The 22,762-nt window shown below is 38.1% G+C and overlaps 1 protein-coding gene across 2 annotated transcripts in view; it reads left to right on the forward strand.

Annotated features, from left to right (window-relative positions):
* Positions 1–2,915: 2,915 nt before the first annotated feature.
* Positions 2,916–22,762, forward strand: part of TM9SF3 (transmembrane 9 superfamily member 3) — a 57,799-nt gene continuing 37,952 nt past the window's right edge. The window contains exons 1-5 of one of the 2 annotated variants that reach the window (XM_037497511.1): positions 2,916–3,214; positions 9,768–9,963; positions 17,119–17,241; positions 19,152–19,312; positions 19,916–19,993. In XM_037497511.1, the coding sequence (XP_037353408.1) occupies positions 3,119–3,214; positions 9,768–9,963; positions 17,119–17,241; positions 19,152–19,312; positions 19,916–19,993 (654 nt within the window). In that variant the 5' untranslated portion in view covers positions 2,916–3,118. Of the gene's footprint in view, positions 3,215–3,647; positions 3,763–9,767; positions 9,964–17,118; positions 17,242–19,151; positions 19,313–19,915; positions 19,994–22,762 lie in introns of those variants that run through there. The other variant, XM_054690704.1, reaches the window with a different exon arrangement.

The raw sequence follows: 22,762 nt of genomic DNA on the forward strand, positions 1-22,762 counted from the left end.
TGTCTCCTTGCCCATTACTCTTATTGCTGCTCAAACATTTGCACAATGGGTCCATTTTGTGCCATATTTTTTGTACATTGTTATGCCTATTCTCTGTTTATATGTTTGTACTTGTTCCCTGTTTATGTCATGTTTACTACTTTAAAGTCTACATTCCCCAAATGCATACTTTATACGTTTTCTTGCATCTTCTTCGTCCCTAAATGATTGCCAACCAAGTACTCCCCACACCACCTAACAAATGTTTACCTGCTTAAATCTGTGGAGGCTGGTGATGGATGTTCAAACAAAAAACTACTCATCCATCTTAATTCAGCACTTACACTGCTTGTTCTTCAATTGCCCATCATCACTTGATTCAAGAGCAGTGATTTATTCATTCACAGAGCATTTACTCAACTTCTACTATGAGCAAGTCACTAGGTGCTCTGCGGGATATACAAAGATGTAAAAGACGCCTCCTCTGATTTCTACAGCAATTACTGGCATATGACTCATTCAGCAATTAATTATGTGCTGCCTTGTGCTTGTCTCTTAGACTACCTAGAAAGTGTTCTTTAAATCCTGCTAATCTGTTCGACTTTTTACTTATTAATGTCTTCATTAATTCAGTTATTCGGCAAATAGTTATTGAATGTCTATGATATGACAAGCAATATCCCTGCAGCCAGGACTGGTAAAAACAAATGGTGGTTCCTGCCATCTAAAAAAGGAGCAGAAATTAGTACAGAAGAAGAAATTGGGTTAGCAGTTATAACTAACCCCAAAGAAGACTGCTCAACTTCTTCAGGGAATCATGCCAGATTTCAGTGAAGAGGTGACAATTCAATTAGACCTGGAAGGAGAGTAACGATTGTCCATTTATTTGCATCCAAAGGGAATGTCAAGAACAAATGCAAAAAAAATGCAAAAGACCAGGTGTATTTGGGACATAAGGGATGAAGTCAGAGCACAGGAATCTGTGGGAGGTAAAAGTGGGGAAATAAGTTGAAGTCTGGTTTTGCAGCTGCGTGCTAACAGGATTTGATCCTTTAGCAAGGAACTTTTTTTTTTCCTGATTATATATGTCATTGTATAAGATCATGGTAAAAAATATCCAATCATTCCCAGGCACTACAAAACAGAAAGTTAAATGGTTTATTTTTTTTAAAAGATTTATTTATTTATGTATATAAGAACTGGGGTACAGGCCAGAGATGCAAGGGGGAGGGGAAGAGGATTCACCAGGGACAGAGTGGGGAACAGAACAGGCAGACTGACTGAAATACGCTGCTGAGGGGAGCAACGGGCGAGTCAGGAGAGGTCTACTGTACCATGTGGGTAGCTCTCTGGTGGGGGATTGAACTCCTGCTGCAGAGGCTGCGGACAGCTTCATAGATTGTGTCTTGCGCCACCAGGGAGGTTTAAATGATAATCTTTCAGCTTGTTTTCTAACTAGACTAATATATTGCCATTTAAATTGGGGTTTGTATTTTTTTTTTTCATTTAGAAGAATCTCTTGGATATCATTCCACACCAGTACACATAGTCTATTTCATTATTTAAAATGACTATGGATGGTAATCCATGAGTAGTAAGAAAGACTGATTCTGAAACCAGACTGCTTAGGTCTGGTCTTTCAGCAAGTCACTGAACCTCTCCTTGATGCAGTTACCTTCTCTGCAAAATGAACAGACTAATAGTACCTCTTGTTGCCTATGCCTTATGCATAGGTTTTTGTTAGGATCACATGTAAAGTGTTGAAAATAGTGCCTGGTAGATGAAAATCTTAGCTGTGATTCTATTTTTATTTAAACATTCAAGAGTGCTTTAAGAAAAAAAGTGATATAATCAGTGTTTTTTTTTTTTTTGAAAGGTCATCTGGGGAGGATAAACAGGGAGAGAGGATTGGTGGTAGGAATCTGTAGTGAGATGGAGATTGGCTATTACTGGCAGAAAGGAAAAAACAACTCTTGAGACATTTCTAAGAGCCCAAATGCTAGAATTTGTTGACTGCGGATGGCTGAGAAATACCCAATCTGACTACAAATTCCAGATATTTGTCTCAGAGGTCTGCTTAGATGGGTGCTGCAGTAGTCATATATTTGACAAATTATCTTCGAGTTCCTTCTACGGGTCTGGGACTGTTCTAGGCACAGAAAATAAGGAGGTAGACAAATCTGTGCTTAAGGAGAGCTTAGATTCCAAGTGTTTACTCCCGTGAGCGGGAGACCCAATAAATAGTAAACAAACACATGAAGAAGAATTTCAACAAGATCGACTACTAGGAGCACAGTAAATATTCAGTGACGTAAAACATTTACCCAACCCTGTACAAGATTAACAGCTCCCATAAGGACGATTATAGGAGCTCGTGATTCACCAGCGGTAGACCCCCAAGTTGGGCAGGTCAGCAGTGAACCCCCATAATGACGATTACAGGAGCTTGTGATTCACCAGCGGTAGACCCCCAAGCTGGGCAGGTCAGCAGTGAACCCCCATAATGACGATTACAGGAGCTCGTGATTCACCAGCGGTAGACCCCCCAAGTTGGGCAGGTCAGCAGTGAACCCCATTTCACAGCGCAGGAATGAGAGGCCGGGAAAAGTAAATGACCACTGTTTAAAAAAAGGTCCAGCCATTCACAGACACGTACAAAATAGAAAGTTAAATGGTTTAAGAGACGATCTTTCAGCTCGTTTTCTTTCTAGACTATCTGGCCAAGGTCACGCCTGGATGTCGCTGGGAGCCGGCCCCGACCCTGGGGCGCCGTCCGGGCCCCCACGGGGGGCTGGGGCGCGCCCGAGGAGCCGGCTCCGGGGCCGGGGGCGGCGCGCGGGCCGGCGGCTCCGGGCGGGGCGCCGGCGGCGGTTGCGGGCCGCGTCGCGCGGCACTTCCGGCGTGTGCCGGGGTGGCCGGATGACGTGGCTGAGTCAGAGGAAGAGGCTGAGGAGGCGCCGGGGGGCGGGGGAGGCTCGGGAGCGGGCGGTGACGGCGGCGGCGGCGCGGAGGAGCCAGCGGCTGGGCCCGGGCCCGGTGCGTCTGTCCGCGCCCCGTGGATGCGAATCGGCCGCGGCGGACGCGGCGGCGGCGGCGGAGGAGCTGGTGGGCCGGCGCCGGGCCGGTGGGCGCGCGCAGGATGAGGCCGCTGCCGGGCGCTCCCGGCGTGGCGGCGGCCGCCGCGCTGTTGCTGCTGCTGCTGCCCCGGGCCCGGGCGGACGAGCACGAGCACACGGTGAGACGCGCCCCACGCCGCTCGGGGCCGCCGCGGCCCGCTCGCCCCGCTCGCCACCCCGCAGGCCCCGCGCGGCCTGGAGGGCCGGACCGCCCGGGGGCGCCTTCCGGTTGGGCCTGGTGGAGCCGGAGCCCCGGCGCCGGGAGGACGCGTTTCCGTGCGCTCCGGGACGGGGCCCCGCGCCCCCGGGGCCTGGGCCTGCCTCCCCGGCCCGGCCTTAAATGGCGCCGCTCTCTTCGGTCTCTTTGGTGTCGGCGCCGGGGCCGGGAAGGGAGCCGGCGGAGGGTCGGGGCTCCCTTCGCCGCCGGGGCCGGGGCGGGGCGGGGGCGGGCTAGGGGTGGGGACCCCGGGGCCGGGAACCGCTCGCCGCGGCCGGGGCCCCGACCCCGCGGAGGGTGGACGCTCGGCGACGGCCGGGCGGCTCTCACCAGGAAATATCCACTCAGGGTCCTCTGCGCCTTCATTTCCTCCTCCTGCCCGAGCCGGATTGAAGCCCTGGCGTGGCGACGGCACCGATAAAAACTTGGGGTGAACAGCACTTCACACGTGTACGTGCACTCAGCCTGCACGTACTCAGTTCCCAGATTTTTCTTGAAACTTTTTCTTCACCACCTTCCAGCCCCGTAGTTGAGGCTCCCACCCTGGTGGTCTCTACCCCGGGCAGCTTTTGATTGCAAGGGGTCCTGAGTTTCCCGGTCTTCCCGGAATGGCCTCTTTTGCATTGGGCCTGAAATTGGTTCTCTTTTGTTTTCACATCAAAGCTTGAATGTTATCGAGTGACTTTCTCTTAGGGCTGTAACTCGATTTTCAGGATGGTAGGTGTGAGCAAGGCAGGAAAGTCATGTAAATTGAGAGGTTGCTGGGCGAGTAATTATTATTATTATTATTTTTAGAATAGCTTAGCGCGTCAGTAATGTGATTTTGCAGGAGAGAGTGTGTATGTACGAAATTTGAAAGATCTGGGGGCGTTTTCCGGCATTCCTGATAGGTGAGGAAAATCAAACAGTCGTCTTTATTCATTGGACCCTACTTTAGATTTCATTGGTAATTAACAAGACTTCTCACTAGTCCCTGGATTAGCTGGGCTCTTACTTTAGCTAATAGAAGCTCTAAACTTTTGACTATTTTACCTTCAATTATAGTCAGAAACTTATTGTTTCTTTTTTTTTTTTAGGGACACAAACCTCGAATCGATGACGGGTTTTTGTGCTATATTCAAGATAATTTTGTTCCCAGATTCAGTAGTTAAGAACTGTTTTTCATTTGTTTCTTCTGTCGGGTTGTTCCAAAGTGCAGGTGTTTATTTTCAGTAGGCATTTTATTGGTCAGTGGTATTGCTACTAATATTTTTCCAGTTTTTTTTTTTTTAACACTTAGAGAAACTTACATGTAAAACTCAGAACCCTCTCTTAACTATAATTCCACCATACAGCTATACACAAGCTTAGGGTAGTATTCTACTTTTTTATCTTGTGCTTTATATGAACTGTTATAAGTAAGGAAAATTATTAATTAAAATCTCACAAGTTGGAAGTTTATAAAGATCTGAGAATAACTTACAGATTAAAAATGTAAATATACCAATTTCAATGAAACTTTATTGCCAGGAACAGTTTAATTTTTTTTCTTCCAGTAATTATAAAATATTTGATAAAAGGTTTTTGAGATAATACAATATGAGATGGTTGCTGCACAATTTGGAATCCTTTTCATTGTATGTCAACAACATTAAACTGCTCTCAATTGGCTTCCTATTGTTAATACTCAATAAAAAGGCAACAAGTTATACAGAAAGAATAGCATTAAGATAAGTCTAAAGTTTAAATAACTCATTCACGTATATGTATTTTTGCTATTAGCCAGAAAGTTTTACTTTTTTCCAAGTTTCTTGAAAAGTAGGCATTCACCTTAAGCAGATGATTTTTTTTTTCTCTTCAAAAGAAAAAAGTAGCCAGTGAAGTAAGAATGATACTGAAGGTGGAAGAGAAAAATTGCTAAGGGAAGGTTCCTGAGTAGATGTTTAGTAAATACCCATGGTATTGAATTACTAAAGAATTTCAGAAGCTAGGTTTGCCCTTTAAATTAACTTTCCTTGAAAACTGTCCAAGTAGAAATAATAATAGGGCTTTGTTGTGGTATGTGCTAGGTTCTGTTCTAATGCTTTATATATATTAACTCATTTTTAGCTTGTATTAATAATCTTGGGGGTTATTGGTTCATTTTATTTATTTATTTTTTAAAGATTTATTTATTTATGCGAGAACTGGGGTACAGGCCAGATGCGCAGGAGGGTAAGAGGATTCACCAGAGACAGAGAGGGGAACAGAACAGGCAGACTGATGAAATACACTGCTGAGTGGAGGAGCGGGCGAGACAGGAGAGGTCTGCTTTGCCATGTGGGACCCTCGCCAGCTGGCTGGGATCAAACTGCGCTGCAGAGGCTGTGGACAGCTTCACAGGACTGCTCTCAACCACCTGTGCCACCAGGGGAGGCCCTATTGGTTCGTTTTAGATGCATAGTTTTGGGGATGCCTGATGTGATTTAGGGGCTTTAGCTGGGCTAAAAATCCCTTTTCTTTGTGGTCCGTTGTACCTCTGATAGGTTATGTTGGAATCTCTTTTATAGAGCGGTTAAGTTACATGCCCAAGGCCACACAAACAGTAGGGGTAGAAGTAGGCTTATAGGATATGCTTTTTAGCCCTTTATCCTAAAAATAGGATGGTGAAACAGTTGTATTAAGTTTAGTAGTTCTCTGTATTGATGGTATTTTTAAGTAGTTAAAGAATGCTTGAATAAATCTAGCCCCTTAATGAGTTGTTACTGAAGAGAGTTTTAGGTTGGCATAAAAGAGGGACAAGCACTGATTTAATAGGCATAAAACCTGCCCAGCCACACAATATGTGCAGGCATGTAAAGACTGTGTTTGGTTTTATGCTTTGCTGTTACCACCTTTGAAATTCTTCAGTTTTGAGCAATGGGTACTGCATTTTTATTTTGTATTGGGCCCAACAAATTGTATAGCTGGTCTTAAGGGACAGCTGTTCTATGCATTTCCACAAATCCCTATTTCTCTTACTTTATCTACTGAATTAGGATTCAGCTGACCATTTCACCATTGTCATTTTTTTATGTATTTATTTATCCAAAGCTCTTTTAATATTCTCAGAATAATGAAAAAGAAATGTGCTATTGACTAATAAAGTATGTGCATCTAGAATATATAAAGATCTGTTCCTTTCAAAATTTTTAAAAGTCAAATCATGTATGGATTACAGGACAGTGAAATAAAAATTAAGAACACTTTCATGAAAGGCTCTTAATAATGATTGAAGAGACACTCTTTAGATGAATGAAAGATGCATAAGGCGTGGTTTATGTTTTTTGGTTTTAAGCTTCTAGAGTTAGATTAGCATGTCTCCTAAGAGTCCACAGTACTCCATTAAAAAGATTTCAAGTTAAGAATCATGGAATTTTAGAACTAGGAAGACTTGAGATCATTTAATACAACACTTTGATTTTCCTAGTGACCTGATGGGGCTCACTGACTGGCCCAAGGTCACAGAAAGAATCTGAGCTTCCTGATCTCTAGTCCTTGCTTTTTCTGCTTGTTTTATATTTAACATTTTCATTCATAGCACTGCTACGTAAAGATGTCAGCACCAAAAAACCAGCCAACCAAACAAGCAACAATCAGGGCACAGTAATCTTGAAAGCATTTTATTGTTTGCACTGTAGTCTTGAATTTTTCATTCCTCAAGATCATAAGTCAAAACTTTTTTTTTTTTTTTAGTCTGTTACGTACCCATACACTGTTTGGGCACAGCAAGTGATACTTAATCAGTGCTTGTTGAATGAGTTGAATAATTAGAGATATCAGGAACAAGAATATGCAATTTTGGAAGCATGTACCTATTGCTTAAAACACAATGAACAAACTCAGACCATTGTTCATTTAAGATGTATGGGCTAAAATCCCCTGTCCTTGTGGCCCATTGTACCGCTGGTAGGTAATGTACAGGAAAACACTCCTAGCCTCTACCTTAAACACTTCTACCCCAAGTGATCTCAGAAATCTTTGTTTCCTTTACTTTGGCAAATGACAACCTTTTGTCTTCATCTCTTTTGGGTGTATAGGAATTCTTAAAACTTATTTGTAAATTTATAAGGATAATAAAGTCTTTATAAGTGCATTTGTGAGTGCTGTCATATAGATCTGGTTTTAGGACGTGTCATAATTTATTGTCCTATTTTCAGCTGTACTCTGGTAAACTGTGTTTATTTAAAAACAAAGCTATTTTAAGAGAGAGAGAAAGCAGTTACCGCTAGAGACTATCTAAAAATAAACTTTTATTTATTTGTATTAGAAATCTGATATATGTGCTTAAAGTAAATAATTAAAAACTATTGAAACTGCGATTTTTGCAACCTTTTCAGAACTGGATTTTGCTTTCTCACAAAGTATTTTAATGCAAATATTTATCTTCTGAAGACTGTCAGGATTAATGGTAAAGCCTTCTTTCAGCTTTCTGATCTTAAATGGATGTATTTTGTGACCCCTCCTTATTTCTCTGAAAGGGCTCTCTTGCAGTCAGTGCACATACTTCAGACTTCGTTTATGTTATTAATGAACTTTAATATTTCATCATTTCTTCAGTGTTTTTCCATCATATCAGGTATCTTTTGTGTACATTATACGATACATAGACTTTTCTGCATACTGAACAGGTGTCAATTCTAATACCAACACTGATAATTTTATAATGATTGGTTTAGAACACTGTTCTGAGAATTATGTATATCTTTTTAGCAAAAAGTAGGTGCGAGTGGGGTTGTATAGATTTAGACCTTTGATTTATTCCTTCATACATGAAGATAATCTAGTTTTTCTGAAGTGACCTGAAACAGCTTAGGATTTTCTTTATTTATCCTGACCCTTCTCTGCCAAAACAGAATTAATCATTCCTTTACCATTGCTACTATAGCCCTTAGCTTAGTTATAGCACTTACTTCTTTGTTGTTAATCATTTACTTGTCTGGCTTTACTGTGCATTGTGAACCTAAAGAAAAGAGTAATATTTTTTTTATCTGTATATCCTGAACACTCAAACTTGTGCTTGGCACATGTCTCTTGTCTTCAGAAAATGAGATGGTCTGTTACTTTATTAATAACAGATATTTCACGTATCTTATGTCAACAGTGAGATATTTACTAAACATTATGATCGAAGATGACGTGATTAAATTTAAGTCCTAGCGTGATGGTGAATGAAAAGAGTTGAAGACTTTGGATAAGAGTAGACATCAGTGCTTTTTGAAGTGCCAAAGGACTTAGGGTTTGGGTGTTCATGTCTGAGAGAATGGTGGTACAATTAGAACAGTACTTGAATCCTATAGATTTGGGTGAAATGGATTTGCTTTTGGAGATTTAGTGGATTTTGATTGAAAATGATTATTCAGTGTAAATGGAGGACTAAAGGTAAGGATTTGGTAGTTGGGCTAGTTGGATAACTTCCTCTTTATATGCTCCATACCACCCTACTTTATTATAATTGCTTATTCAGTGTCCATATTTCTCTTTAGACTCTAAGGTCCATCAGAGCAGAGGATATGCTATGTTCAGAGCTGTATCCTCTGTGTTATGTTGGCACATGGTAGCTTCTTTGTAAAAAAATAATGTTCAGTGGATTACTGACTTAAATTGCATCCTGCATTATCTTTAATTTATATTGCTAACTTGAGTTACTAGCTTTAAAATTATTCTTATAATTGCTTTTCATAGGTTCATTGGAATTTTAAACTTGAAATTGTAGAAATTTTTAGGATATCCCCCACTGGACCTTGAAAAGGAGAAGTCACCTGCCCACAGTCTCTGGATCACATTCCAGATGTAGCTGTATCTAGTATTCACTGAAACTGTTTACATCACTAGAGATACATATTACATATACTCGCTTTGTGTGTGTGTGTGTGTGTGTGTGCGCGTGTATGCATATCTTCCAGACTTATGAAGAAGACAGTGAAATGAGGTCTTGGATGGACTGTGGCTTTCTATCCCTCTTTTTTTGTCATTTCTTTCTTTAGTTTTTGACCAGTGATCATGGAAAGGAGATTAAATTTTATTCCTAGCAATGTTAGGTTTTTGGGGTTTCTATTGATTAACACACGAAGTTATGGATAAGTTATTGATTTTGTTTTCTTTTTCCTTGTCCACATTAGCTTGGTTAATCATTGGTTCTAGGTTTGCTATTATTTGATAGTACAAGTATTAGTTATAAATACACTGTTATGAGTAATTGGACTTTGTCTTGGCAATACTTTCTGTGAAGCAAAGTTTGGAAAAGGTGCATCTCCTGAGACCATAATCAGAGGTTATAATTTAAAAATTCACTGAGTTTCCTTTTTTATGGTGTAGACATTGGGTATCAAAATAAATTAAGCTTTCAGTATTTATAACTTTTCAAACAGGAGTAGTATATTTTTGTTCAGAACAAATACTTCCCTTAACTTGAATTAAATTAATAAACACATTCTTCTTTATCTTTTTGGTTTCAGTATCAAGATAAAGAAGAAGTTGTCTTATGGATGAATACTGTTGGGCCCTATCATAATCGCCAAGAGACATATAAATACTTTTCACTTCCATTCTGTGTGGGGTCAAAAAAAAGTATCAGTCATTACCATGAAACTCTGGGAGAAGCACTTCAAGGAGTTGAATTGGAGTTTAGTGGCCTAGATATTAAATTCAAAGGTAAGTAACCCCTAATAGTTCTTATAATAAAAATTAGATTGTATATCAGCATTTCTCAATGTTGGCACTATTGACATTGGGGTCAGATACTTCTGTTTTGTACCCCCAAAGTATTGATTAGATATGCTAGTAAGGGAGCTGCTAAATTAAGTGGTCTAGGTGAAATAGTAAATGCTGATTAGAGTTCTCTTTCTACTGTAGCCGCTTGCTTTCCTGTTCAAGGTTAAAGTTGTTCAAGCTTTGAAAAGTGTTTTATGAGGCTTCCTGGTTGTTATTTATAGTATCGTAGAATTTTAAAGCTGAATGTACTGTGGAGATTGTCATCTGATTTCCTCTTAGCGAGGCTCAGAAATGAAATGATTTGTCCAAGGTATATCACAGCATACTGCTAATATTATGGAAGCTCAAACCTTTTCTATGTGAACTGTGGCAATTCTTATATTGATAATCTTTCTTCTCTTAAGTATTTGATTTTTAAAATTTTTCTAAAGGAATATCCAAATAAGAAAATAAAATTTTGGAAATATTGTAAAAACAAAAAAAACTATTTATGTAAACACAACACTACACACACACACACACACACACACACACACACACCCCTTTTATTTTAACCTGGTAGATTTTGTGAGCTAAATGGATTGATATTGTTTCATAAAATGAAAGTCACTAAGTAGACATTTGAAGGAACTTAAGATTATATCAGGATAGTCTTAGGTCTAATGTGGGATGTGTCTTAAAATTTAATGCATTTTTTTTTCTTAATAGTCTTATGTACTGCTAGTAGATAAAATGCTAAACTGACACCACAGAGAGGAAATTAAAAAGAGAGGGGTATTTGAGTATTTCTCACTAGGCCTGCATTGAGTATCTATTCCATATGCAAGGTTCTAAGAGTTACCTTGTAAAATTGTAGAATGTTCTAAAATTATAGATAATGGACCCTACAATCTTAGAGGGTGCCTCTTGGACCCTTGCCATAGTGGAGTGGAAAAACATGTACTTTGGTGTCAGAAAAAGACTTCATGCACCCCACCTCCTGTGTAGTTGTGGGAAAATTGATCACCTGTTTTGATCTAATTTTATTGACCTATGAATTGAGGCAAATAAAATCCAGTTGATGGAACTGTTGTCACGGTTAAATGAAATAATGTTGAGCATTTGTCAAAATACCTGCTACATAGTTTACACTCAATAAATGGTCATTATTATGAATACTGATTGCACATAATATAGGTCTATAGTTCCAACATGATTTTGCATTAGAAATTAAGGAATGATAAATTATTTTATTGATTATAGGATTTGATTTACCTCAAGGTGCTGCACTAGCCCCTAGGTGATTTGGTTAGTTCTGTTAACAATCCTGTTGAACAACTATAAACTGTGTGTTGTGTGGAGGAGAGTACTTAGGCATCTGACCTACCTATATTTTTTATACAATTCCATCATGTGTTCAGCCCTACATTTTTTCCATGACATCTGTGTTGCTTCTAAGTTCTGAGTGTCCCTTGTGTTCTGTGACACCATTCTCTTTCCTTCTTGTAGGTATTGCTTCTCTGTTATGCTTTCTCTTGCTTTACTGGTAGTCTTTGCCATCTTCCATTTGTTTTCCACTTTTCAAAATTAGCTCATCTCTTTTCTCCTCCGTCTTTTTTCTTTTTTTGTGCATGCATCATTCTTTGCTGACATTTGAAAGATATGTTTGACTGTGCTAGTATGCCTTGTTTAATTGGAAATCTGGGAACTTGATATTACCTTGGTTTTTATTGTCCTGTTGGTTTCAACTAAAGTATCTTAGCCAGGCCAAATAACTTGAATCTTGTGTTGAATCTTGAGTCTTGGTATTTTGAATTTTTGATTTTTGCACTTCCTTAAATCTTGTGCTAATTGCAAATTTCATAAGCATGGGCTTTTTATAAATTCTTATTTAAACCAATGACAAAATTATTCTCCCCCAGGTGGATATCTTTTTTTGTTTTCAGAAATATATTCTATATTTCTGATTTTTACAGACATATCATTTTATATCATTTGTATATTAGTTTCTAATATATAAATTTTAAACACTACAGATAAATAATAAAGATGCTAAGAATCAACTAGATGTAATTACCATTAACTTGTTCTTCTTTCTTTATAGTCACTCATATTATTTAAAATGTTTAAAAATTGGGTTCATGTTATCTATATGATTTTTAAAACTTATTTAACACTTATATAATGTTTACTACATGCCAGATACTGTTCTGAGCACTTAGTAACTGAACAAGTTATGTATGATTAGTTCCTACTCCTCTTTTAATATCTTATGAGCTTGTCTTCTATTGTTATTCTTTTAAAAATGTGTTTATACATAAGCCAGAAAGAAAAAGAAAAATACCGGATGGTCTCACTCATAGCAGAAGTTTAGAAAACCTAAATAAGGGACCAGGAAAAAGAATAACTATAATAAAGAGAAAAATCAAAATCAACATGCAACTATAAACCAGAGACACACTGCGGGGGGCGGGGAGGAGGGATTGGGGTCAAAATAAGGGGGGTGCAATTGTATGGAGAATATAACCAAAATGAAAATGCATACCTTGTGCAAAAATGAAAATGATATAAGAAATATATTAAAAAAATAAAAATATGTTTATACAGTCAGTAGTCTATAATTTGGGTATTGTAATTTCCCTCAATTACAAGATGGTCATTGTTTTCCTTCCTTGCTTTTCTTGGTGTGGTTTTTGCTATAGAAATAACTGTATTTTGCTATCCTACCACATAGGTATTTTACTAGGGTTAATTCTAGAAGTTCAATTACTGAATCAAAGGGTATAAACTTTTTTTAAAAGAGATTTATTTATGTATACAAGAGCTGGGGTACAGGCCAGAGATGTGGGGGGTGGTGAGAGGATTCACCAGAGACAGTGGGGAACAGAACAGGCAGACTGAAATACACTGCTGAGGGGAGCAGCGGGCGAGACAGGAGAGGTCTGCCTCACCATGTGGGTTGCTCCCTGGCTGGCTGGGGATCGAACTTGTGCTGCCGAGGCTGCGGATTGCTTCATAGTGCGGTGCTTAACCCCTTGCGCCACCAGGGAGGCCCATGGATATAAACATTTTTAAGGCAGTTTTTGATACATGTTGCCAAATAGCCATCTGGAAAAAATTGTATAGTTTACACTGCCTGTCAAGTTGGACACTTAATCTATATATATATAATAAATTACATACATGATTGAAAGCTAAATTTACCGTTTTTCCCATTCCATTAATTTTTTTTTATTATTATTTAGCAGTTTTTGAGTAGATATTGTATTCCGGCACTATGGTGCACTCTGGCTACCAAAGTTGAACCATAAGCTCTGACTTCAGGGCTTCATGGACCCTCTCAAGTTGTACTCTTAATTTTGAGTCAGTGTGCATGGAGGTAAAGAAGATATCATTTTCATTGGAATCCCAAATGGGTGTGTGGCTCCAAGGAACTTGACACTGTGAATATATTGGCACTGTAATCTTTATATCACCTCTGGGAAGTAGAGAATATAGATTTTATTGTTTTACTGTTGAGGGAACCGAGGTTCACAGAGGCTACGTGGCTTGATTTCATTCACATGGCTAGTAAGTAGTGGAAACCATACTAAAACTCAAATTTACATCCATCCTCTGCAAATTAGTCTGTTGTGACTTCCTGAGAAACCTTGCCAAGTGCTGCTGAACTTGAGATAGACTATTTGTGATTTCCTAATTTAGTTATGTTATCAGAAGAGAAAGTAAAGTGTGATATTCTCAGAGAAGAACATGAATAATTAATAGTTACTACTTTCTTTCTTCCCAGTGTTTTCACCACTATTCAATTATTACTCTGGAATGTTATTGGGGATTAGTGATAGAGTTATTGGTGTGTAATTTCCAGTCATTATTAACATTTGCTTCTTTATAATTTTCCTAAGCCCTCCCTACCTCCATGAAAAATATTTTACTTCGGTCAATCTAAGTTACATCCTCTTCAGAATTCATGTTTAATTTTTTTAAAAAAAAGATCTATATCTATTGATGTGTATAAGAACTGACAGGAGGTGTGGGGGATGAGAGGATTCACCAGAGACAGAGTGGGGAGCCGAACAGGCAGATCCACTTAAATACACTGCTGAGGGGAGCAGTGGGAAAGACTGGAGATAGCTTGATAGAACTGAGACATTAACCCCTGCACCACCAGGGACGACCTGTATTTAATCTTAAGAAAGATATACCCTACTGTAATTTTAAAGCAGTGATTTATGGTGATAGATTTTTCTAGTTACAGAGAATGTTGACTCAATGATTTGTCATATTTAGAAATAATTACATTTGTTATTTTCAAAGTGGCTCCCTCCTGAGAGAGGTGCTATTTCAGTTAAGCAATCAGGCTCTTCAGTTGTTTATGGTGTTTGTATTTATCTGCCTAACTTCAAGAAGAATTCATTAAGAGTTTACTAACCGGGCCCTTTTTACAGTCCATGGAAATGATAAATTTTTTCTTCTTATCACATTTCTAGATTTTACATTGTGAAAGATCCTCTTTAAGGCCTCTTTTTCAATCCTGAAATGCTCTGCTCAAAATTTCATTTGTTTATACTGATATTCTTAGACATACACCATTCACACACAGATGTATGACCAGTCATGTGTTCCTATTGAAGGGGATATGTTCTGAGAAATGCATCATTAAACGATTTTGTCATTGTGCTGATGTCAGAATGTAAATTACACAAACCTAAATGGTGTATATATAGTATATTATACACCTAGGTTACATGGTATAACATTGGGATCACCACTATATATGCAGTTTGTCATTGCCAAAAAGTCCTTAAGCAACTTGTGACTAGTATATGGGCAATTCTAATTTGCCTGTTGATTTCTTTTGCCCTATAAATGGAAAACCATGCTCGTAAAATTTGTTAGAATTTTTTGTTTGTTTAGTTTTTGCTATATACAGGTAAAAAGGATATAATCAGTTTTGGGCATACTTCTAAGTCCTGATGGTCTTTTTGCAGAGCTAAGATCAGTAGCTTAGTACAGGGTTTTAAGTAGTACGGATCTGTAGACCATAACAGAGGTGTGGAGAGAAAGGGTGGATTGTGGTACTTGAGAGATCTTAGGGGATCTTAGAGATCTTAGGGGATCTCCAGAATTGGGGATTACTCTGTTGAGGAGAGCAGGGGGATTGGGGCAATACTAGGATGGACCTCAATATAAGCAAAAACAAAATCTATAGATTGCAAGCTCAAGGTGAATGGGAACCTTTTTAGGTGGTGGAGTTTGGCTAGAGTGTAGGGGAGAGGATGATGTTTTTGGAAAGAGAAGATTGAACTAAAGTTCAGACTGGGAGGAATCTTTTAAAAGCTCTTTGCAGGTAAATGTCATGTTGTATATCAGAATGTCATGCATTAGATTGCTGTTATGTTAATAACAGTTACTGTGAATGTTTGATTGTAACAGCAAGGAGTTAGTGATTTTGCAGAAGAGGTAATCGTGAGGTCTCCCTCCTACAGTCACTGCAGTTTGAGTTGCTGCTCAAACGTAGGCCTTCCTTTGGTTCTCACTTCCCCTCTGTAGGGGTGATTGCCTGCTGCCCATTGTTCACTATCAAACTCCATGGAACTCCCATTTGGGGACCTCTTAGTTCTCCTAGCTGCTACTGTAGGAACCCTTTATAGCAACCTCATGTTCTTACTCTCCCTCCCTTTTCTGCTCAACCTATTTTTCTCATGAAAATCCTAAATTCTTTGCTGCCTAAAAAGGCCTGAGTAGAAAGAAAATCTGTGTGGGAGTCATTGTTGGAGACAAAGCAGTTTTCCTATTTTGAGTGTGCAAGTATTTCCCTGACTTCAAAGTTTTGGAGTCCCTACTGTGGGCTAAGCGATATAATGAAAGGAAGCTGTTCTTTCTGTTGAGCACTGGGGTGATGTGTTGCTGGTGCCTGGGGTTATAACTCTTGTAGAAATTTTTTTTTAAAGATTTATTTATTTATTTATTTATTTATTTATTTATTCATACATACAAGCACTGGGTAAGTCAGAAGCGCGGGAGGGTGAGAGAATTCACCAGAGCCAGAGCGGGGAACAGAACAGACAGACTGACAAAATACACTGCTGAGGAGAGCAGCGGGCGCAGCAGGAGAGGTCTGCGCGCCATGTGGGGCCCTTGCCGGCAGCCGGGGATTGAACTGGCACTGCGGAGGCTGGCAGCCTCGCAGCCTAGCGCTCAACCGCTGCGCCACCAGGGGAGGCCTTCTTGTAGAAATGTTTTTATAGATGGTTATTAATAATGGTTCAGCTACAATTTATATTTAAGAAGTTTCAAGCAACATTTAAGAAATTTAAGTTGTCTTTTGGGGAAAATTAGCACTTCAAGTTTCTAAATAATCAATATAGGACAGGAGAACTTAAAATAACTACTTTTGATTTTTTGTTCAGATTTATTTTTCCTAATTGTTTAATATACAAAATAATTTAATCCTTTTTTGGACATCCAGAGTATTGGCAGGTTTTCGGATTATGTTTTGTTAAGAAACCATAAGCACATTTGTGAAAACATAGTTTTGAAAGGCTTGTAAGTTAGAGATCATCTGAATAGTATTTGGTAATAATATTTTTGAAAGCAGTCAGGAATAAAAATGGCTCATCTCTAGGGGACTTCTGAGCAATTTATGAACAGTAACGCCAGCCAGGTAGAGGTTTGCCTTTTAATTTTCCTAATTATGAAGAGCCGGTGGAATTCCTCATAGACTCTGTAGCCTCTTGTGGCTTGTATTTCCAAGATTGTTTGATATCTTACAACTTGAAATTCTTCTTTTTAGGATCCTATTTTTGAGGTTTTTGTATGTGTTCAATAAAAACTTTGTGTGCTCAGCTTCTAATTTTTGTCTTTAAAACCAATTTATTTTAAAGATACTTTGTAAATTCATGTATAATTTTTTTATAAAGCATTGTTCACTTAGTCAGATAATCTTTGAAAATAAAGATTAAAATCCTTTCAAACCTAAACCAAAAAGGAATTCCAGCCCACGTTTATTTATCTCTCAGACTGAACTGCTATGAATAGAAATTTTAACTTCAGGAAATCTTGGTTTTTTTTTCTTGAGTTGTTTTCTCACTAATTTCTCATTTTCATATCATGCAGATGATGTGATGCCAGCTACTTACTGTGAAGTTGACTTAGATAAAGAAAAGAGAGATGCATTTGTATATGCTATAAAAAATCACTACTGGTACCAGATGTACATAGATGACTTACCAATATGGGGTACGTATTCTGTTACATTTAAAAGGATTCTATAAAGGTTCTATAAAGATTCTATTCAGCATTCTATATACTGAATCTGTAAATGCATTTTCACAGAATGCCTTTAATAACAATTTTAAGATCCCCTATTTGAAGGATTTTTGACATTGGCAGACATGTCACATTTTCTCCAAATACAACTTTTATACAATATAACTTTTCAGATTCAAGAAACTAGAAGGTGCCTTGACCAATCCAAAATACCCCCTGCCCCTTTCCCATGTTTTCTTTTTGTTGTTGTTTTAGATTTTATTTATTTATACAAGAACTGAGGTACAGGTCAGAGGTGCGGGAGGGTGAGAGAATTCACCAGAGACAGAGCATGGAGCAGAACAGGCAGACGGACCAAAGACACTGCTGAGGGGAGCAGCGGGCGAGGCAGGAGAGGCCTGCTGCGCCATGTGGGTTTCTCCCTGGCATGTTTTCTTTTGATTTATTTTTATTAAATAAAACCAAAGAAGCTAAGTAGGATTTTGAAGCTTATTTTTGATTCTCTTGTGGAACTGCTAGTATGGTTTTTAGATATTGAAAGTATCCTAAATAACTTGTAGCTCCTATGTTATTTTCCAGAACTCTGTATGTTTAAAACTTTGTTTTGTTTTCGGTCTATTGCTTGTCTGTATTGATGGAGAAAAAGGTATAGCACAGTTAATACAAACTTGTGCATAATTAAAAAAAATCATTTGCGTTGGACTTGATTACATTATTCAAAATGCAGGGCATAGCCAAACAGCTATCATAGCCAACATATTTGATCACATTTTTCTCTTAGTGTTTTTTTTTTTTTTGGGGGGGGGGTCTTTTGATGCCTGTTCTTATTTATGATAAAGATTCTAATTCTTCAAATTAACAGTCTGCTATATTCATGAGCAGCAAAATGATAAAGTGAGCATATCTGATCTGTTTAATTTGGTACTGTCATGAAATTTGTAAGTAAAATAATCTCAAGATGTAATTGTATGCATTCATCATTACCATTTGGGATATTAGTTATATATGACCAGTAAGCATTTTATATAAGGCCTGAGTTAGTACTACATTTATACAGATGTTTCTGTCATCAGCTCTGAGAATAGTAGGAAGTGCTGAATATTCACTAAAGATTTCTGATCCTGTGATTCAGGAGAACCCACTGGCTTTCCTCTTTTTTTGAATGAGAGAACAGATTTCTCCCCTATTCTTTTCATTGCTTACAGGTTTCATGTCTGAACCTTAGGGGTTTTTTTCTGTGGGCTTCCTCGGTAACATGGCAACTGTGCTTGCCTATTTTAAGAGAAAGTATTTTGAACCCTGGGATTCCAGAGCCTGTCAGATTTAAGGGAGATATTTTGGAGTATCTCTCTTGGGTGCCTTGAGGTATAAAGAAGAGGCAATTAAGTTTTAGTACCCATATGTACATATGTGGAGAATGGATAGTAGGAATGGGTAGATCATAGGTTATCAGAGAAAGTGATGAACTGAGCCTCTGGAGACCTTGATTTTAATTTTCAGTTTGATCACTACAAACTAGGAAACTTTGCCAGATGGTGATGTATCACTTCTCTGAAATTTTGAGCTAGTAAGGAAAAAATACATGCAAGGTGATATTTATTATAAAGGAAGGTGATGCTAATGACAGAGCATGAACTTTGAAAATCAAATTATTGGTAGGTTTTGCTGAGCTAACTTTTTCACTACTCCCTGACCAAAGTTTGTGTTTGCCAAGTAGTTAACAAAGGGTAGAAATCCAGTCTGCATATTTACCTTGTTCTAACCATAAGGAATAATAGTAGTAGTGCTTTTTCATAAAACTATTTTTATGAGCTTTTACCATCTAAAGTATTTGAAGATTAAGTAATATTACCTTGTGAAAAGTGTTCTTTCTTTTGTAGGTATTGTTGGTGAAGCAGATGAAAATGGAGAAGATTACTATCTGTGGACCTACAAAAAACTTGAAATAGGTTTTAATGGAAATCGAATTGTTGATGTTAATCTAACTAGTGAAGGGAAGGTGAAACTGGTTCCCAATACTAAAATCCAAATGTCATATTCAGTAAGTACTAAAATAATAATACATAGGAAGAATTGTTTGTCACCTAATATCGACAGTTAAGTGTGATTTAGAACTTTAATAGATGGCTATGTAGCTTGAAGTGGGATGCAACAGAATGTTATTAAAACTGTATTTCCTCAGTGTATGTAAATGAGTTTCCTGAGAACAGGGAGATTTACTTCAGTTCTGTAGTATTAGATCACTTTATGCATTTGCAGGAGCTACCATTTGCTGCAGCAAAGTTTACCATTATAAGTAGGTAGTTAACTGAACTATGTATTTTCATGGTTATGTTTTTAGATCACATTATTCTTGATGAATGATCACATTCATCAAGTTGGAGTATGCAAATCAGCAGTAGTTAATAGTACTTGAGAACTGAAATGATTCCTCTAAGTAAAGTTGTAAGTTTTGTAAATACAGAGGAAAGTTGGTTAACTGTTTATCATACATGTTTCAGCTTCTCAAATAACAGCAAGTTTCCACTATTTTGCTAGTTTCTTATTCCACGTGTGTAAATCTTTACAAATAGTGCTCAGTTTTGTTATAGATTATTAATTTGTTTGCTCATCGTGATTTTCAAATGAAAAAATTTTTCTTTAGGTAAAATGGAAAAGGTCAGATGTAAAATTTGAAGATCGATTTGACAAATATCTTGATCCATCCTTTTTTCAACACAGGGTAGGTAAATTGTGTATTTTAATCTCTCAGTGTGTCTTCAGCAAAAGTTAATGAGCACCTGCCATATGTAGGGCATTGTGCTAGAGCTGTGTAGCCCAAAGATTTAACTAATGGTGATTTTGGGTGTGAGCTCAGAGTCATAAGGTGAGAGAGAGTTTTAAAGAAGCAGTCAAAAGCTCCCATCATTTTGCCTGTGGTTTAAACCAAGTAAGAATACACATGGAAGCAAATAATATTCGGGACATCAAAATAGCACTTTTATTACTAAAGTGACTAAAATTGGAAACAGCGACTTAGGTCTGTGATCATACGGGCTTAATGTTGAAATTCAGAATTAAATGTACTTAATATAGTCAGTGCTGCAATATTACAAGTTTTCTTTTTTCTGGTTAATAGTTAAAAAATTTTATTTTGACAAAAGTTCAGATAGAAAAGTTGCAAAAATAGTAGCCCCTAATTCAGGGAATTTCTGAATTCCCTTCACCCAAATTTCCCAGATATTGACATTTTATTACATTTTCTTTATCCCTCCTCAGCTTTCTCATTTAAGAGTAATTGCTGACATGGTATCCTTTCCCCTAAGAGCTTAGTTGAGTATTCCTACTTATAAACATTCTCTAATAGAAATTCTTTACAGTGATCAAAATCAGAAAATTAATATTGATAATACTGTTAAAATCTATAGATTTTATTTAGAGTCTACCAGTTGCCCCATTAGTATTCTTTATAGCTAAAAGAAATAACTGAATGTGTATTGCGTTTGGTCATGTCTCTTTATTCTCCTTTTATCTGGGATAGTGAATAGTGCCTTAGTCTGTATTTCATGACATTGATATTTTTTTTTGTATTTTTGAATATCTTAATTTTTTAATGAGGTAACATTAGTTTACATCTTTGTGTTTTAAAAGTATAGGATTTCTCCCCCCCAGCTGTCAGTGCACACCACACCTACTACCAAAATACTCATAATCTACCACCATAGTCTATAGTGTTTGCTCCCCACTTCCCACTCCTACTTTTGTTCTTGTCTTTCCTCTTTCCTGCTCCCTCTTCCTCTGGGAGCCTCAGTTCTATAGTCAGGGTTAAAATTCTGTAGTCTCGGGTTAGCTCTTAATTTAGCTTTCTAAGTGACACCATCTGGTATTTGTCTTTTTTTTTTTTTCCCTTCTGGCTTATTTCGTTTAGCACATCCCCCTCCAGCTCCATCTATGTGGCCAAAATGGCAAGAGTTTGGTAGCAGAGTAGGATGCTATTGTGAGGTGAGGTTGTGGAGAAAAAAAAAAACATTCTTACACTGTTGGTGGGAATGTACAGTGATCTAGTCCTTATGGAAAACGGTATGGAGATTTCTCAAAAGATTAAAAATGGATCTGCCATAGAGCCCAGCAGTTCCACCACTGGGTATCTACATAAAGAATACAAAAATACTAATTCAAAGGGAAACAGGCATTCCATGTTCATTGCAACACTATTTACAGTAGCCATGCTTATTGTAAGTTTTCTTACATGGACATCTGTCTAACAAGTGTGGAGAAATAGAAGAATGTTATGTGAGGAAGAATTGTTCTGTGATGGAATGGGAGAGTGGAGGGACATCAATCAGGTTTTGCTAGAGGAAATCCTTCCACATAAAAACATCAAAAATAGGAAGAAATGCAATCCACCAAATATAAGCTGGATTTCAGATCTGTAGTCCATTTGATTGTAAAGGTCTTATACAGGTAACTTTCATTTTTTAATGCAAAAAAAAAAATTTTTATTTTGATGGGTCCCTTCTTCAAGGATGGAGATGAAAAGACAACAGGTCATCCATTCTTCTGACTTTCTTCCCGACTTGCCTCTTTTATAATTTGGAATGGAATTCTGAAATTTATTTATCACCTATTTTTGAGATGGTTCATAGTTTTTGTAATCTCAGATCTGAATCTACCACTACTTCTTATCTCCCCTAGGGCCTAGGATAAAAAAAAAAAGAGATATTTGGAATGTACTCCTTATTGAAAGACTTAATGTATTACTCCTGGAGCTAAAAGCCTGCCTTCATCTCCCTCCATGTGTTCTCAACAGTTACAGTGCTTGGGCAGTTCTGAATAAGGTGTTGGTGGTCCAGTTAAAGGTATAGGCACAAAAATAACTTCAACATTTGGGCAATTTTGACATTCCCTACTGGAGTACCATGTTCTGCCTTGTTTCTAGTTCCAAGAGGAAAAGGCTGCTTTTTGACATTTTCACTAGTAATCAGTGTATTTATTTTTTTAATCAATATTGAGCACCTGCTATGTGTCAAACACTGTACTGAATGAAATATACTAGGAAGTAAATGCCAAATATCCATGCCCTCTGGGAGCACATATTCTCATGGGGACATGTACAATAACATAATAGGTGAAGTGTATAGTGTATTCAAAGGTATGTGCATTAAAAAAGAAAAGGTTAGCTGTGGGACAAGAATGCCATGGATGAGGTAAAATGTAGTTTTGAAGATGGTGGCCAGGTAAGCCTCTGATAGGGACTTCTGAGCAAAATCTTGAAGGAATTTGGAAATAAGGGATGTGGGGATCTGGGGGAAAGATTATTCCAGGCAGAGGCAACACCATTGCAAAGCCTGTTAGGTGGGAACATGCTTGGTGTGTTTGAGGAAAGAATAGTAAGGAGGCCAATGTGACTGGAGCAGAGTGGGAGGATGAGTAGTAGGAGATGAAGTCAGAGGTAACAGGAACCTAGATCATCCATGACTGCTGTCAGGACTTCAAATGCAGAGAGGGGAAT

The sequence above is a fragment of the Talpa occidentalis genome, unplaced genomic scaffold (assembly GCF_014898055.3).
Source record: "Talpa occidentalis isolate TD23 unplaced genomic scaffold, MPIMG_talOcc4v2.1 talOcc4.8, whole genome shotgun sequence".
In the NCBI taxonomy this organism is placed as follows: Eukaryota; Metazoa; Chordata; class Mammalia; order Eulipotyphla; family Talpidae; genus Talpa; species Talpa occidentalis.